The 13,670-nt window shown below is 52.0% G+C and overlaps 1 protein-coding gene across 1 annotated transcript in view; it reads left to right on the top strand.

Moving 5' to 3' along the window:
* Positions 1-10,750, top strand: part of LOC130253510 (uncharacterized) — a 137,305-nt gene extending 126,555 nt beyond the window's left edge. The window contains exons 6-12 of the mRNA XM_056492137.1: positions 7,017-7,087; positions 7,191-7,286; positions 8,312-8,385; positions 9,391-9,451; positions 9,747-9,806; positions 10,245-10,352; positions 10,595-10,750. Of these exons, the coding sequence (XP_056348112.1) occupies positions 7,017-7,087; positions 7,191-7,286; positions 8,312-8,385; positions 9,391-9,451; positions 9,747-9,806; positions 10,245-10,352; positions 10,595-10,735 (611 nt within the window). The 3' untranslated portion in view covers positions 10,736-10,750. The remainder of the gene's footprint in view (positions 1-7,016; positions 7,088-7,190; positions 7,287-8,311; positions 8,386-9,390; positions 9,452-9,746; positions 9,807-10,244; positions 10,353-10,594) is intronic.
* The last annotated feature ends 2,920 nt before the right edge of the window (positions 10,751-13,670 follow it).

Raw genomic sequence — 13,670 nt, forward strand, 5'->3', positions numbered from 1 at the left:
AGGCAGGAAAATATAAATATAAAAAATACCTAACTACAGCTTAAATAAATGTTTTATTTGGTTAGAGAAGGGTTTTTTAATAGATAATCTAAATATAAAATAAAAATAATAGAAAAATAAAAATATATTTATATAAATATAAAATATATACAAATAGAAGTAACAACTTTATATTAAATATATAAATAATGCAAATATATAGGGTATGAATATAAATTATATATAGAAATACGTATATAGAAATACGCAAATAATATAGTTTAAAATAAATGGGTTTTTTTTGTTTTATTTGGTAAAGGCAGGTTTTTTTATAATTAATGTAAGCAAAATAAATACACAAATATACAATAAGTTTATAAAGACATAAAAGTAGAAGTATTTGTGCATACATGAATATATGTAAGTAAATACATAAATATATAGATCAATATAAATGTAGGATATAAATAATATATACTTCTGGTGTAATATATTTATAATAGAGATACATTGATTGCAGACATAAAAATGAAAAATATAAATAGAAACATTTAAATATAGTTTAAAATAAAGGGTTTTTTTGTTTGTATTTGGGTAAAGGTGGGGCTTTTAAATAAAATTTGAAACATACACATATATAATATATAAAGATATATAATATATAAAGATATATGCATAAAATAGAAATGAATTTTAACAATATAAATATTATGTGTACAATAAATAATAAAAATAATATTGTATATATGTTATAATGCAACCTTAATTGAAAATATAAAATGTGTATAGATTGTGAATGTGAATATAAATTAAATATTAATAGATTTTTATTTAAAGGGGTTTTTTTATTATTTGCTTTTAGTTTTGGTCGGGGTGTTTTGGGGGCATTCTTTTAGGAGGATTTTTTGAAGGGATGGGACTCGTTGCTTTTTGCCTTCGCTTCTCTCTCTGTCCCCAAAGCGCCGCAGCCCCGGGCTGAGCTCGGCGCAGTGCTGCCGCCTTGCGGGCACAGCGCGGTACTGCTGCCAGCCCCGAGCCGGCAATGGCAGTGCTGCCGCCTTGTGGGCACAGCGCGGTACTGCTGCCAGCCCCGAGCCGGCCCCTGGCAGCGCTGCCGTCCTGTGGGCACAGCGCGGTGCTGCGCGCGTGCCCTTCTGATGATGGGAGCGAGCGCGTGCCGGGACGCTGCCCTGTAGGACTGCCGCCACGCTGCAGAAGTGGCCTCTGCCAGTGCTAGAGATGGCGGCAGAGAAGGGCGGAAGTGACGTCTTGCCACTCTCAAGATGGCGGTTTGGCCGGCACTCGTTTGACCTTCTATATATGGCGGCAGTTCCAGGTACCACAACAAAGATGGCAGCCGGGCCGGAAGTGGCCTCTGCCAGTACTAGAGATGGCGGCCGAGGAGGGCGGAAGTGACATCTTGCCACTCTCAAGATGGCGGTTTGGCCGGCACTCGCTTGACCTTCTATATATGGCGGCAGAAAGGGCGGGAAAATCAAGGACCCCAGTCTGTTTTTTGGGCTGTCTGCCCGCGACGCCGACACCGATCCCCGCGGCGCGATTTTCTGCGGCGTTTCCGAGAGCGCGGACACGGGCTGTGGGCTCAACGGCGCCGCGGGCGCGCGGGAAACGGGCAGCCGCAGACAGGCGGCTTCGGACAGACGCCTTTCTCTGCCGGGGTCCTGTACTGCCGGGGGCGGTACCGAAGGCGGTCCCGGGGGCGGTACCAAGGGCGGAACCAGGGGCGGTACCAAGGGCGGCAGCGACGGCGGTACCCACGGCAGTACCGGGGGCGGTACCGGGCGAGGATCCAGGTGCCGGGCCGTGAGGTGATTCAGGGGCGGGGCCGGGCCCGGCACAGGTGCGCGGGGTCTCAGTGCGGCTGCGCGGGCCGGGGCCTATTTCTATGCGGCCGATCCGCTCCCGGCCCGTTCCGTTCGGGAACACTCGTGCTGGGAGGCGGCGGGATCCTCGTCGGAGCGCTGTGCCAGGGACAGCTCCCGGTTCTGCGCGAATCCTGGGGCGCTCAGGTAGGACTAGGGTCGGGTCTAGGTTTTGGCGGTATTGGCTGGGGGTTCCAGGCGGTGCCGCCTCTCCCCGGGCAGGCAGGGTGCGGGTAGCGGGGCCGGGATCGGGATCGCCGCAGGCAGCAGCAGCAGCCGCCCCGGACGGGCGCTGGGGCTGAGCCCGGCGCTGCCGCTCCCATTCCGTTCCGGCGGCCGCGGCACTCTGGACACGGTCCCGCTGTGGCCGCGGGGAGCCGGGGCTCTGCCGGTAACCGCGCCCGGAAGAACGGCGGCGGGATCTCCCCGTGTAGACGCTGCATCGCGGCTGTAGCCGGCCGGGGCGCGGGGAGCGCCGTGCCAGCCCTGGGAGCCCCAAATCCCGGCGCTCCCGGAGCCCCCGTCCCGCAGAGGCCCCGCAGCCCTGAGCGCGGAGCAGCGCCCGGCTCCCCGTTCCCGTGCGCGCACAGCCCCGGGGCTGCTGCCCGCGCACCCCTGCGGAACGAGCGGGGCTGGGGCGCGGGAGGAGCCGCTCGGCGGGGCCGGGCACGGTTCCGCTCGGGCTGCTTCTCCATCACCTGCTAGGTGCGACGCTCCCCCTCTCCCTTGCTTTGCAACTCCAAGAAGCTCTGCAATGGCAAAGCCTCTTTTATTAAAATTCGGCTGCGGCTTTTCCTCTTTACTTCCAGGTCACAGGATATACTGGGATTGAGAGGGTTCCTAAAATCTGACTCTCGAGGACACGGCCCGTGGGAGAATTGAACTCACAACCTTGGCACTACCTGGACTGTGCTCCAACTGACTGAGCCCTCTGCATCCCAGGTATGAAACTCCCAAGGATGGGAATCCTTGGCTCCAGCAAGCTGCACAGAGGCCTCAGTGCCTCCCACTCACTGCCAGCAATACTCCTTGGTGTTTCTGTGTGTCCCAGCTGCGGGGAACGGGGGGCAGGAGGAGGCCAGGAGTCCCTGAAAGGCTTCCAGCACCTCTTGTCCTTGGGCCCTCGGGGCAAGGGCTGTGCCTGCAGTATCCTGCCCCTGCCAAGCGCATGGCCCGTGATGGGCGCTGGGTGCCCGGCCGGCGCTGGCACGGACACGGCTCAAGGGCTGCCCGTGGCTCCCGGGCCAGGGAGCAGGCTCCTGGAGATGCTTCAGCCTGGATACAGGCCACTGACAGCCCAACAGCAGCCCAAGGAGCAGCTGGCGTGTCCTGGTGATGGTGGCACGGGCTGCGTGCAGAGGGGCTCAGACAGCAATTCCTGGTTCCAGCCTCCCAGAGCTCCCAGGCAGCTGCCAGGTATGTCCTGTCCACCCCAATTCCCTTCCCTTCCCTTCCCTTCCCGCCTGAGGCCTCGTTCAGCAGCAGCAGCACTAAAGCCAAGGCAATCTTCCCTCACAGCTATTAAATGCCAACCGACAGCCTGCAGAGATGCCTTCAAATCAAAGGTTCAGGTGGGATGAAGTTTTGTTTGGACGAAGGTGGGAGTTTCCAGGGAGCCAGCTGGAAGTGCAGAAGGGATGGAAAGCTTTCCCAGGTGGGTCCCACTGGAGGTGTGCTGGAGGCAGGGATGTGCACCCTTTGCTGAGGGAAAAGAACTTGCAGAGGCCACTGCTGAGGCCCTGAAAGGAGCTGAGCTGCTGCAGGGAGAGATGTCCTCCCGTGGGCACGGGGAGCTGCCTTGGCACGGGGCGGGAGCGCCCCCGGCCCTGCCTTCTCCTGCTTGAAAATATCACCTGGAGCCCCGGCTCAGGGGGGCTAAATCAGCTGGACTCCAGGCAGCTCTGTCAAGTGCCCCCAGGGACATGGGTGGGGCTGGGGGATGAGGGCTTTAAATAGCCAATTCTTTGGAACAGATGCCTGTCCCTGTCCCGATGCTGCTGAGCTTCCTTGGACGCTCTGCCCGTTCCTGGCACAGCTGGCGTTCAAGGGGCAGCTCTGCACGGGAATATCCACCCTCCGTGAGGCACTGTGAGGGTACGGCAGCAGGAACTGAGCAGGGAATTGGGGGCTGTGGGATAATTCACGGGAACTAGAGAGCTGACAGTGGGCCCCGAGTCTGGGCGCTGCACAGAGAACAATCTTTGTGCTGCCCTGTCACCTTTTTCTTTTTTATTTTTTTTTTTCTTCTTTCAGGTGCTGGACTTGCCTCTGTGGATGTGTGCTGAGCTCTCACTACAGGGGACTGTGAGGCCTGACTGGCTGTGAGTTTGTGTTCTTCTCACAGGGGAATCAGAAATGATCATTAATTAGACCACAGAAATCTTTTCTGAAACCTTTCCCCTTTCCTGCCCTTTGCTGGTAAGTCTTTTCTTTCTGCCTTTAACTCTACAGCTGTTCCCTGATGTCATTGCCCCAGTCTCACTTCTGTGCAGCTCCTAGCTGGGGAAAACTCATAGTAGAGCTTGTAACAAGTAAGCACTTGTTTCTACACTTCTTTTTCCAAAACTTTCACCAGAACTTAATTTCACTAGTTAGGAAGCGTGGTGAGGGGTGCAGGAGGAGCAGGAATAGGGGAGGGAAGCCTTGAGCACTGCAGGCTACAAAGATCTGCATTTATCAATTGATTTAGTCCTGCTGTGTTAAGGATACATAAATAGGCAAAATCTAAGGCACAGGGTGAAGTTCCTGTGACAATGCTACTGTGTGTTTATCTTGAATTACTCAGTGTGCTCCATTTCCCTTTAATAAGTGCTCTGATACCCCTGTAGGAAACAAACACAACATGGGTGGGACAAGTGCACCTCACAAGCTCCACAAAGAGTGGCACCTCCACCTCGTATGGCAAGTGCCATTTTAGTACAGCCCAACTGTCTCACAGCAGAGGGCTGAAGGCCCCTGGGAAAACAATTCTGGCACGCCCCTGAGCCCTTCCCCGGCCTCTGTGGGGTGCCCCTGAGCCCTTCCCCTGGCTCTGTGTGCCCCAGCTGCCCTGTCACCTCACCCCATGGACACACTGCTCCCTGCAGCACACACACACTGCTGCCTTCCTGGCAGCTCCCAGGCACCTACCAGCCACGTGTTGGACGGGATCAGGAGGGAAAACAGCCCTTCTGCAGCCATTTTCTGGGCAGCTGGCAGTGATTCACGCACAAGGGGCATGGATACCATCAGTGGGTTCCCCTCAAAGTCTGTCCACATCCAGCAGCACACGGTGCTATTCACCATCTGCATCAGTGACACGCACAGGGAGTTAGGGAGGAGAACTCCTTAGTTCAGCAGGAAGCAGCAGGGCAGGAGAGGGCAGAGGGGCTCACTGAGCCTGGCAAATGGCCCCTGCAGTGTGCAGGGAGAGGCTGTGCAAGGAGAATGGCAAAGTGTAACTCCGAATGGCAATTATTAGTAGAGTTTTGGTTGGAAAGGGCATGAAAAATACCCTCACCTGGACAAGAGGTATTTCACTCTGTGATGTATTGACAGGAGTGCCCAAATCCCAGCTGGAGTAAGTAACCCTTGTGATGCCATCAGCATTGGGAATGTCTGGCTCTGAGAGTTCTCTGTGTGGCAGGGGGTCCCAACTTCAGGGAAATAGTGGGGCCCTTGGAAAGGCAGGAGAGGGAATCCTCAAAGGCCTGAGAGCCTGGTTCTGGCAGAGAACTGTAGTGGTGGGAAGACTCAAAGTTCTGAAACTTTTGAAGGTGTTGAGACTTTTGAAAATACTCTTCAAAAAGAATGAACTTGTTATCCATGTGCACTTGGGATCAGGCAGAGAATCCTGAGCTGCAGTTCCAGGTGGAGTGGTTCATGCCAGACCCTTGTAGCCCTGGAACAGCATTTTTGACGTGAAGTCCCTGTAAGACTCTGAGAAGAAACTCAGACTGAGATTTGTTGGTGTCGCTGCACACTCTGAGGTAGAGAGGGCCAAGAGCTGACCCACTGTCAGTCATTTCCAGCTGTGTTACCTGTGATTTCACACAAAACTGGCGCTGTGATTTGTGGCTGCTGGTGTCAAGGTGACCAAGAAGTCTGTAGAAGGGGATTCCAGTGGAGGGGTTGGAAAGGCAAAGGGCTGTGCTGGGTGCCCCACCTTGGCAGCAGCTCTGGGGTCTCAGGCTGGCAGCCCTCCTCAGCTTTTCCACAAGGGATAAATCACTTTAATGTGTGAAGGGGAATAAAGTAGTATTTTACCGTTAAATTAACTAATAGATCAAATGTCTTGCAATGTGCTCGCAGTCCTTCAGAATTTTCTCCAGGTAACATTTGCTGAAGGACACCTTTCAGATCCCAGTCCCCCTTAAAGCAGCTTGGGATGCTCAAACTTAGAGGGCTTTTCCAGTTGTAGGAACAAGGAAAATGCAGTCTGATTGCTGCTGCCCAGTCCTGACCCAGAGGAGTGTCCGTAGCAGCAGAGGGTGGCAGCCCAGGGTGACCAGCACCTTGCCATTGCAGGTGGCACCGGGGTGGGTCTGGAGCGTTGTCTTCTGGTTGCAACCCCGTTGTTTTGTTGTGATCCCGTGTTCAGGATCCTGGGAGGAGCAGCTGTCTGGAGGCAGGGAAGGGCAGTCCCAGCATGGTCCTGTAGAAGCTTTCCTGTCATCCTCCTGGTGCTCCTCAGAGCTGTAGATGGAAAGAAGTGGGCTGTGCTGTGCCACTGCCAGCATCTCCACTGCTCCTTGCTGGGTGGTTCTCTTGCACCAAAACAGGACAGTTCTGCCCCCTTCACCTTCTCATTAAATCAGAGTCCTGAGCAGAGGAAGGTCACTAGCCTGATTTTTAGGCAACTCCTTGGAGAGGGAAGTAGTGATTTAAATGGGATAGAGTACCCTGGGCTTAATTCCCCAGCTTTTGTCTCTCTCTGCCATTAATGTTAGGGTGGTCAGTGGAGTATGGCAGGTAGTGGATAATTGTTGAAACTGAAAAATTGGACTTTCTGTGCCATAATAAAATAAAGCTGAGCTGCTCTGATGCCGTTGCAGCTGCAGGACTGTTACAGTCAGGAGGTAACAGGAAATGCCAGGGGTGGTGCCCTCAAGCATTCCACCTTTCTGGAATGTGCAGGTGCAGGGCAGGGCAGGTAATCTGTCCTCTCTCTCCCAGGCTTCTTCATCAGACCTTTCTACAAGATGATGCTGGGGAAGCCCATAACCCTGAAGGACATGGAGTCAGTGGTAAGAGCCCATTGAACCTGTGCCAGTGCTCACAGGCCCCTGGCTTTCCACAGCTCTGCACTAATTGCCCATTTTCAAACTGCCTAACTGTGATCTGCCCTAGGATAGTGAATACTACAACTCTCTGAAGTGGATCCTGGAAAATGACCCCACCGAGCTGGATCTCACGTTTTGCATAGATGAGGAAAACTTTGGGCAGGTACGTAAAGGTTACTTGCATCTTAGGACTGGTGGTTGCCAACAAGTAGCTCAGTGCTGACAGTCTGGTGGTGGTGAAAGCAGCAACGAGCTCAGCTGGCTGTGTTCCCAGCTGGGAGCGGGGCTGCCAGCTCCTGTCAGGGAGCTGTGGCACCTCTGGGACAAGCTGGACATGCAGCTGAGTGAAATACTTGCAGTGAAGGAGGGATGAAGGTGTCCCACAGTCCAGCTGGGACATGCTCAGGGACTCTCTGGTTCCTGAAGCTGAAGGTGCTGTCAGGAGAGAGCAGCAGAAGGACACCAGGTCCTCTCTGTAGTGCCTGTCACAGCTGGTGTGCCAGGGGGAAGCTGCCAGGTTGAAAAGGGTCACAGCCTATGGGGCTCTTTCTCCATGACAAATGAAAGTGTTGTAGACATTAAATTAAATTAGTTTGCTTAGAGGTTTTTATGACCTTTTTTTGCATTGTCCCTTTGTTTACTTCTGAGCCCTAGATCCTGGCTCCAGATAGAACTGGAGCTGGGGACTGTAGGGCCTTTTATAAAAACTGACTTCAGCATTTCAAACCATGCATTCAGTGTCCTGTCAAAAATATTCTGATCCACTTTCCAGTGCTGCCTTTTTCCTGAAGCACCCGAAGGTTATGGATTTCATGGAGAACTAGGAGCCACAGAATAGAGAGGTTTTGTAACCCACTGGTTGGCTTTGGGCAGTTCCAGTATGTGATTTATCTTCTTGTATTACAAATAATAGCTATTATAATTTTGTGTATATAAAGTACCTATTTTGTGGTTCTATTTTATATAAATATATAATTTCATTATTATAAATAATAATTGTAATAAAATGATCAGTAAATAGCCAGCCCCTCTCTGCCAGTTTTCCCTTCTGTCAGCGCAGGTTTGTTCAAAAGTGTAAATCAATTTGCTCATGATTGCCTGATCCTGCTTGTGAAACACTGCTCAGGGAGAGTGGGTTCTGGGAGAAAGATGTCCTCAAATAACAGCCTTTGGTCTTTTGAAAGGCAGACATATCAAGTGGACCTGAAGCCCAACGGGTCCGAAATCATGGTAACAAATGAAAACAAGCGGGAATACATTGAGTAAGTACCGTGATGGAATGTGCCTGGGGGGAAGAAAGAGCAGCTGGGTTAGAATTGGCCCTGCTGCAATCCCTGGAGCTTGTACTGCACAAGAGCATCAGGGATCATTGGGGAAAAACCTTACTGTTAACATTGGTTATATCCCGTCAGGTACAAGAACAAGGAGTAAATTAAATGACGTGCTTTGATCTCCTGAAATTCCCCCCATGGAAACGTCCTTCTCCAACACCTGGCTCAAGCCGAGATGAGCCAGAAGGTGCTCTCCAGCCTGGCCCTCATCCCAGTGTCCTCCTCTGCCAGTCACAGACCAGAGCCAGGAGTCCAGTGCCAGCAATCCTACCAAAACTGGCCAGATCTGAAATTAGGTTTCATTTTCAGATTTCTCAGTTCTTCTACCTACCAGGATGTAAAATGCTGAATTCATTAATACCTGCTGGCATTTTAAATCAGGGCCTTTTCCAAAGTGAAAGATGGTTACAATTGCTACATTCATGCAAACTGGGAATTCATTTCCAGTGCCTGGACCTGGAGCAATTCCATGCCTGGAATTGACTTTTGATGCCTGCACCTGTGAGGTGTTTGTGCTGCGGGTGGCTGGTGCTGAAAGCAAGGTGTCCCTTTGATGCTGCAGTTTATTTCTTTCTTTATAGGCGAGGTGCTGTGTCCTGACAGCTCTCCTCAGAGCTTGCAGACTTTGCTGGGAATTTTTAATTGCTCATTGCTCTGGAAGAATAAATGTCTGCTCACGTAGGTACCTACAGGAGTGAAAAAATTCCCACTGTGATTTGGTCAAAGTCACTGGGCTTTTTGGTTTGTCTCTTCAAAATTCCATCAGTCACCAGCCAATAAATTGGAGTAGCTGGTGGAAGCTGCTTAGTTACCTGAACTTGCTGAAGTTGTAAATGACAAACTTGAAAGCATTTGGGGTTGCTGAAACCTTTGAGCCCTTGGCTGAGACCTGCTAATGAGTTTGTTTTTCTGGTGGGGTTTTGTTTCTTTCTGCAGCCTGGTCATCCAGTGGCGATTTGTCAACAGAGTGCAGAAAGAAATGAATGCCTTTCTGGAGGCGAGGCTCTTTAGCTCCTTTCTTTCCCAAAACCAGGGATTGTTTTTAACACAGATTTCTTACCCACTGGTGTCTGTGTAAAGGGAGTGGGGAGCTTGGCAGGGAATGCAAATAGAATACATGATGTTTTGTGATTTGACAGTTTTATCTTGTGTGAGAATATATCATCTTTCCCTTATGGGAATAAGGTCATTCTCGTTCAAGTTTAATTATTTGAGCTTGAGTAATTTGGTCATTGATTTTTTTAATTAGGATTTATGTGGGATGAGAGTTTTAACTTTGCTCTTCTTTTTAGGGATTCACAGAACTGCTTCCTATCGACCCGATTAAAATTTTTGATGAAAATGAGCTGGAGGTGAGTCAATTTGGTGCCCCAAGCTGGCAGCTCTCTGACAGATGTGCCACTGTTCTGGGCTTTTCAGTCATCTGTCTCTCTCCCTGGGGGAACGTGCGGACACGGCTGGAAATCAGATGTTTCTTCCTAATTAATAAATCTGTTCATGACATGAGAAGAGCTGCACTCAGGAGGGTGGTGGGGGGTGTGCCTCTGGAAGCCTGGAAGCAGCCTAGTGGATCAGTGCCACCCTCTGCCAGTCCCATCTGAGCCAAAGACGTGGAAGTTGTGTCACACTGTGGCAGTGTGCAGCCCTTCTGCAGCAGCTGGGATACTCTGGGGATGCTCGGACTCTCCCCTGGGTGTGCATAAGTGCCTGAAGGTCAGAGCCCTGAGGGGCAGTGGCACCTTGTACCCTGTGAGGTCAGGGACACATCCCACCCTTCTGCTTGCCTGCAGTTACTGATGTGTGGCCTTGGTGGCGTGGATGTCAGCGTCTGGAGACAACACACCATCTACAAAAATGGTTACTGCCCAAATCACCCTGTTATCCGGTGGTTCTGGAAGGTAAGACTGGGCACCAGCCCTCGCTGGTCCTGTAGGTGAAAGTCCCTGCCCTTTTTTGCAATCATTTTTCTGTATGAGAACTGCTCAGGGTGGGTGGTTGTGCTGGGGCCAGAGCTGCTCCCTCCTGGCTCAGGTGAGGGCAGGTGCAGCTCCTGCTCAGATGGAGCAGAGGCAGCCCATAGTGCCCTGAGGCTGCTGGCACAGAGGGGCTCCTGCAGTGCTGAGGGTGTCTCTGCCCCCAGGCTGTGCTGCTGATGGACGCTGAGAAGCGGATCCGGCTGCTGCAGTTCGTGACCGGGACGTCCCGCGTGCCCATGAACGGGGCAGGACAGGGGCGGGACCGGGCAGTCCCAGAAGGCAGAGCCCGGGAGGAACCGGGATGAAGCGGGGCGGGCCCGGGGCTGGGGCCGAGGTGATTTAATGCCTGGAAACCACCCGGCCACCGTTTGCTGACGCCGAGTAGGGTGAGAGGAGGAGCTGCTTGTTCGGGCTCCCAGGTGAGCTGTGGGGCTTTGGCTTCTACCCCTCTCCCCCGCTCTAGCCCTCCTTCCTTCTCTGCGTATTCCTCTTCTTTCCCCCCTTGTGCCTCCCAAAACCTCCCCTCCTCTCCCCCCTGCCCCTCCTTCCTTCTCCCTGAACTCCTTTACTTTTTCCCCTTTCTCTCCCCATCTCAAGGGATACAGCCCAGGATATCTCAGGGCCCAGATGATTTCTGTTCCTTCTGCTTGTTTCACTTGCAGATGTTTCCCAGTCCAGCTCGCTGAGCCTCCAGCTCTGCTGTGGCACGTTCTTCATTCCAGCTCTGGCTCTGAGATGCTGCACTTGATGGCTGCTCCAGTTCCTTCCAGCTCTGGGTAAATAACTGGTGTCTCTTGTGTAATCTGTGTCCTTGTTCTGTCCTTTGTGTCCATCTGTGTTACCTTTGTCACATCTCCATGCTTTATCAGCATCCTTCCAAGCCATGGTAGCCAGACTCTACTCGTGTACTTTCCTGCATTGTGCTTATTCCAGCACATTTACCTTTTTGCTTTTTGAGACGGAAAGAAGTACACAAGATCTTCTCATCCATCTTCCTTCTCAGCTTTGGTAGTGCCTGCTTTTCACGTGCCATTCTCTTGGCCTTCTGTAGGGAGTGTGTTAGACCCTCCTTATGTGCCCTCACTAGTTCCATAGGTTCTATCTTGGGCTTGAGACTTAATCCTCCAGAGAGTTATCTCCAGTCCTCATCCATGGTGTACGTACCTACCTTGGCTTATACTGTATGTAGCTGTCTTGGTTTATGTTGCATGTACCTTTACTGTGTGCATCTCTACTGTATGGGCCTTTATTGTGCCCCTTAGCTCGGAGCTGCCCTGCCCTGGCACCCGCTTGGGTAGAATAGTTACAGAACTTTATTGTTCCTCTCTTTTCTGTGGGGTTTTGGGTAGGAAATGTGTGGGGATAACCTCTACCTGACCAGCTCCTGCTGTCTCTCAGGTCCCTGAGGTGGATTCCCATCTCTGCAGTCACCAATTATGCCGATTTCCCTGGAATCTCCCGTTGGGTGTTGAAGAGCAGCAGCCGGGGGATGTGTTGAAGCATCCTCTTCATGCAGCGTTCCAAGTGAGGGTTGCAGTCAGCCTGTCAGCTGCAGAGTGTGACAGGGGGAGCGTGTGTCTGTCTGGGAGAGTCTGTGTCTGTCTGGAGAGTCTGTCTGTGTCTGTCTGCTTATGTCTGCCTGTGCCAGTGTGTGTGCTGACTGCTTCTAACCTTGTGCATATGGTTTTTACCTTTTACCTTTCTCAACTCATTTTTAAATTTAGAATAAAGAGTCCCCAGCCAAGAGTTTGGGTTTTTTTCCCCCCAGCTGGATTTTTTTCCTTGGTCCCAGCCAACAAGATGACATTCATCCACAGAGGTTGGGCATGGACAGTCCCAGTACCAGGGTTTTGTCAGCAGGATGGTTTTTGGGGCATGGACAGTCCCAGTACCACGGTTTACTCAGCACGATGGTTTTTGAGGCATGGACAGTCCCAGTACCAGGGTTTTGTCAGCAGGATGGGTTTTGAGGCATGGACAGTCCCAGTACCAGGGTTTGTCCGCATGGATGCCCGTGGCTCCTGGGCCAGGGGCTGCTCTGAAGCAGGCTCCTGGAGATGCTTCAGCCTGGATACAGGCCACTGACAGCCCAAAAGCAGCCCAAGGAGCAGCTGGCGTGTCCTGGTGATGGTGGCACGGGCTGCGTGCAGAGGGGCTCAGACAGCAATTCCTGGTTCCAGCCTCCCAGAGCTCCCAGGCAGCTGCCAGGTATGTCCTGTCCACCCCAATTCCCTTCCCTTCCCTTCCTGCCTGAGGCCTCATTCAGCAGCAGCAGCACTAAAGCCAGGCAATCTTCCCTCACAGCTATTAAATGCCAACCGACAGCCTGCAGAGATGCCTTCAAATCAAAGGTCAGGTGGGATGAAGTTTTGTTTGGACGAAGGTGGGAGTTTCCAGGGAGCCAGCTGGAAGTGCAGAAGGGATGGAAAGCTTTCCCAGGTGGGTCCCACTGGAGGTGTGCTGAAGGCAGGGATGTGCACCCTTTGCTGAGGGAAAAGAACTTGCAGAGGCCACTGCTGAGGCCCTGAAAGGAGCTGAGCTGCTGCAGGGAGAGATGTCCTCCCGTGGGCACGGGGAGCTGCCTTGGCACGGGACGGGAGCGCCCCCGGCCCTGCCTTCTCCTGCTTGAAAATATCACCTGGAGCCCCGGCTCAGGGGGGCTAAATCAGCTGGACTCCAGGCAGCTCTGTCAAGTGCCCCCAGGGACATGGGTGGGGCTGGGGGATGAGGGCTTTAAATAGCCAATTCTTTGGAACAGATGCCTGTCCCTGTCCCGATGCTGCTGAGCTTCCTTGGACGCTCTGCCCGTTCCTGGCACAGCTGGCGTTCAAGGGGCAGCTCTGCACGGGAATATCCACCCTCCGTGAGGCACTGTGAGGGTATGGCAGCAGGAACTGAGCAGGATAATTGGGGGCTGTGGGATAATTCACGGGAACTAGCAAAGCTGACAGTGAGCCCCGAGTCTGGGCGCTGCACAGAGAACAATCTTTGTGCTGCCCTGTCACCTTTTTCTTTTTTATTTTTTTTTTTTCTTCTTTCAGGTGCTGGACTTGCCTCTGTGGATGTGTGCTGAGCTCTCACTACAGGGGACTGTGAGGCCTGACTGGCTGTGAGTTTGTGTTCTTCTCACAGGGGAATCAGAAATGATCATTAATTAGACCACAGAAATCTTTTCTGAAACCTTTCCCCTTTCCTGCCCTTTGCTGGTAAGTCTTTTCTTTCTGCCTTTAACTCTACAGC

This window comes from Oenanthe melanoleuca, chromosome 1 (genome assembly GCF_029582105.1).
Source record: "Oenanthe melanoleuca isolate GR-GAL-2019-014 chromosome 1, OMel1.0, whole genome shotgun sequence".
In the NCBI taxonomy this organism is placed as follows: Eukaryota; Metazoa; Chordata; class Aves; order Passeriformes; family Muscicapidae; genus Oenanthe; species Oenanthe melanoleuca.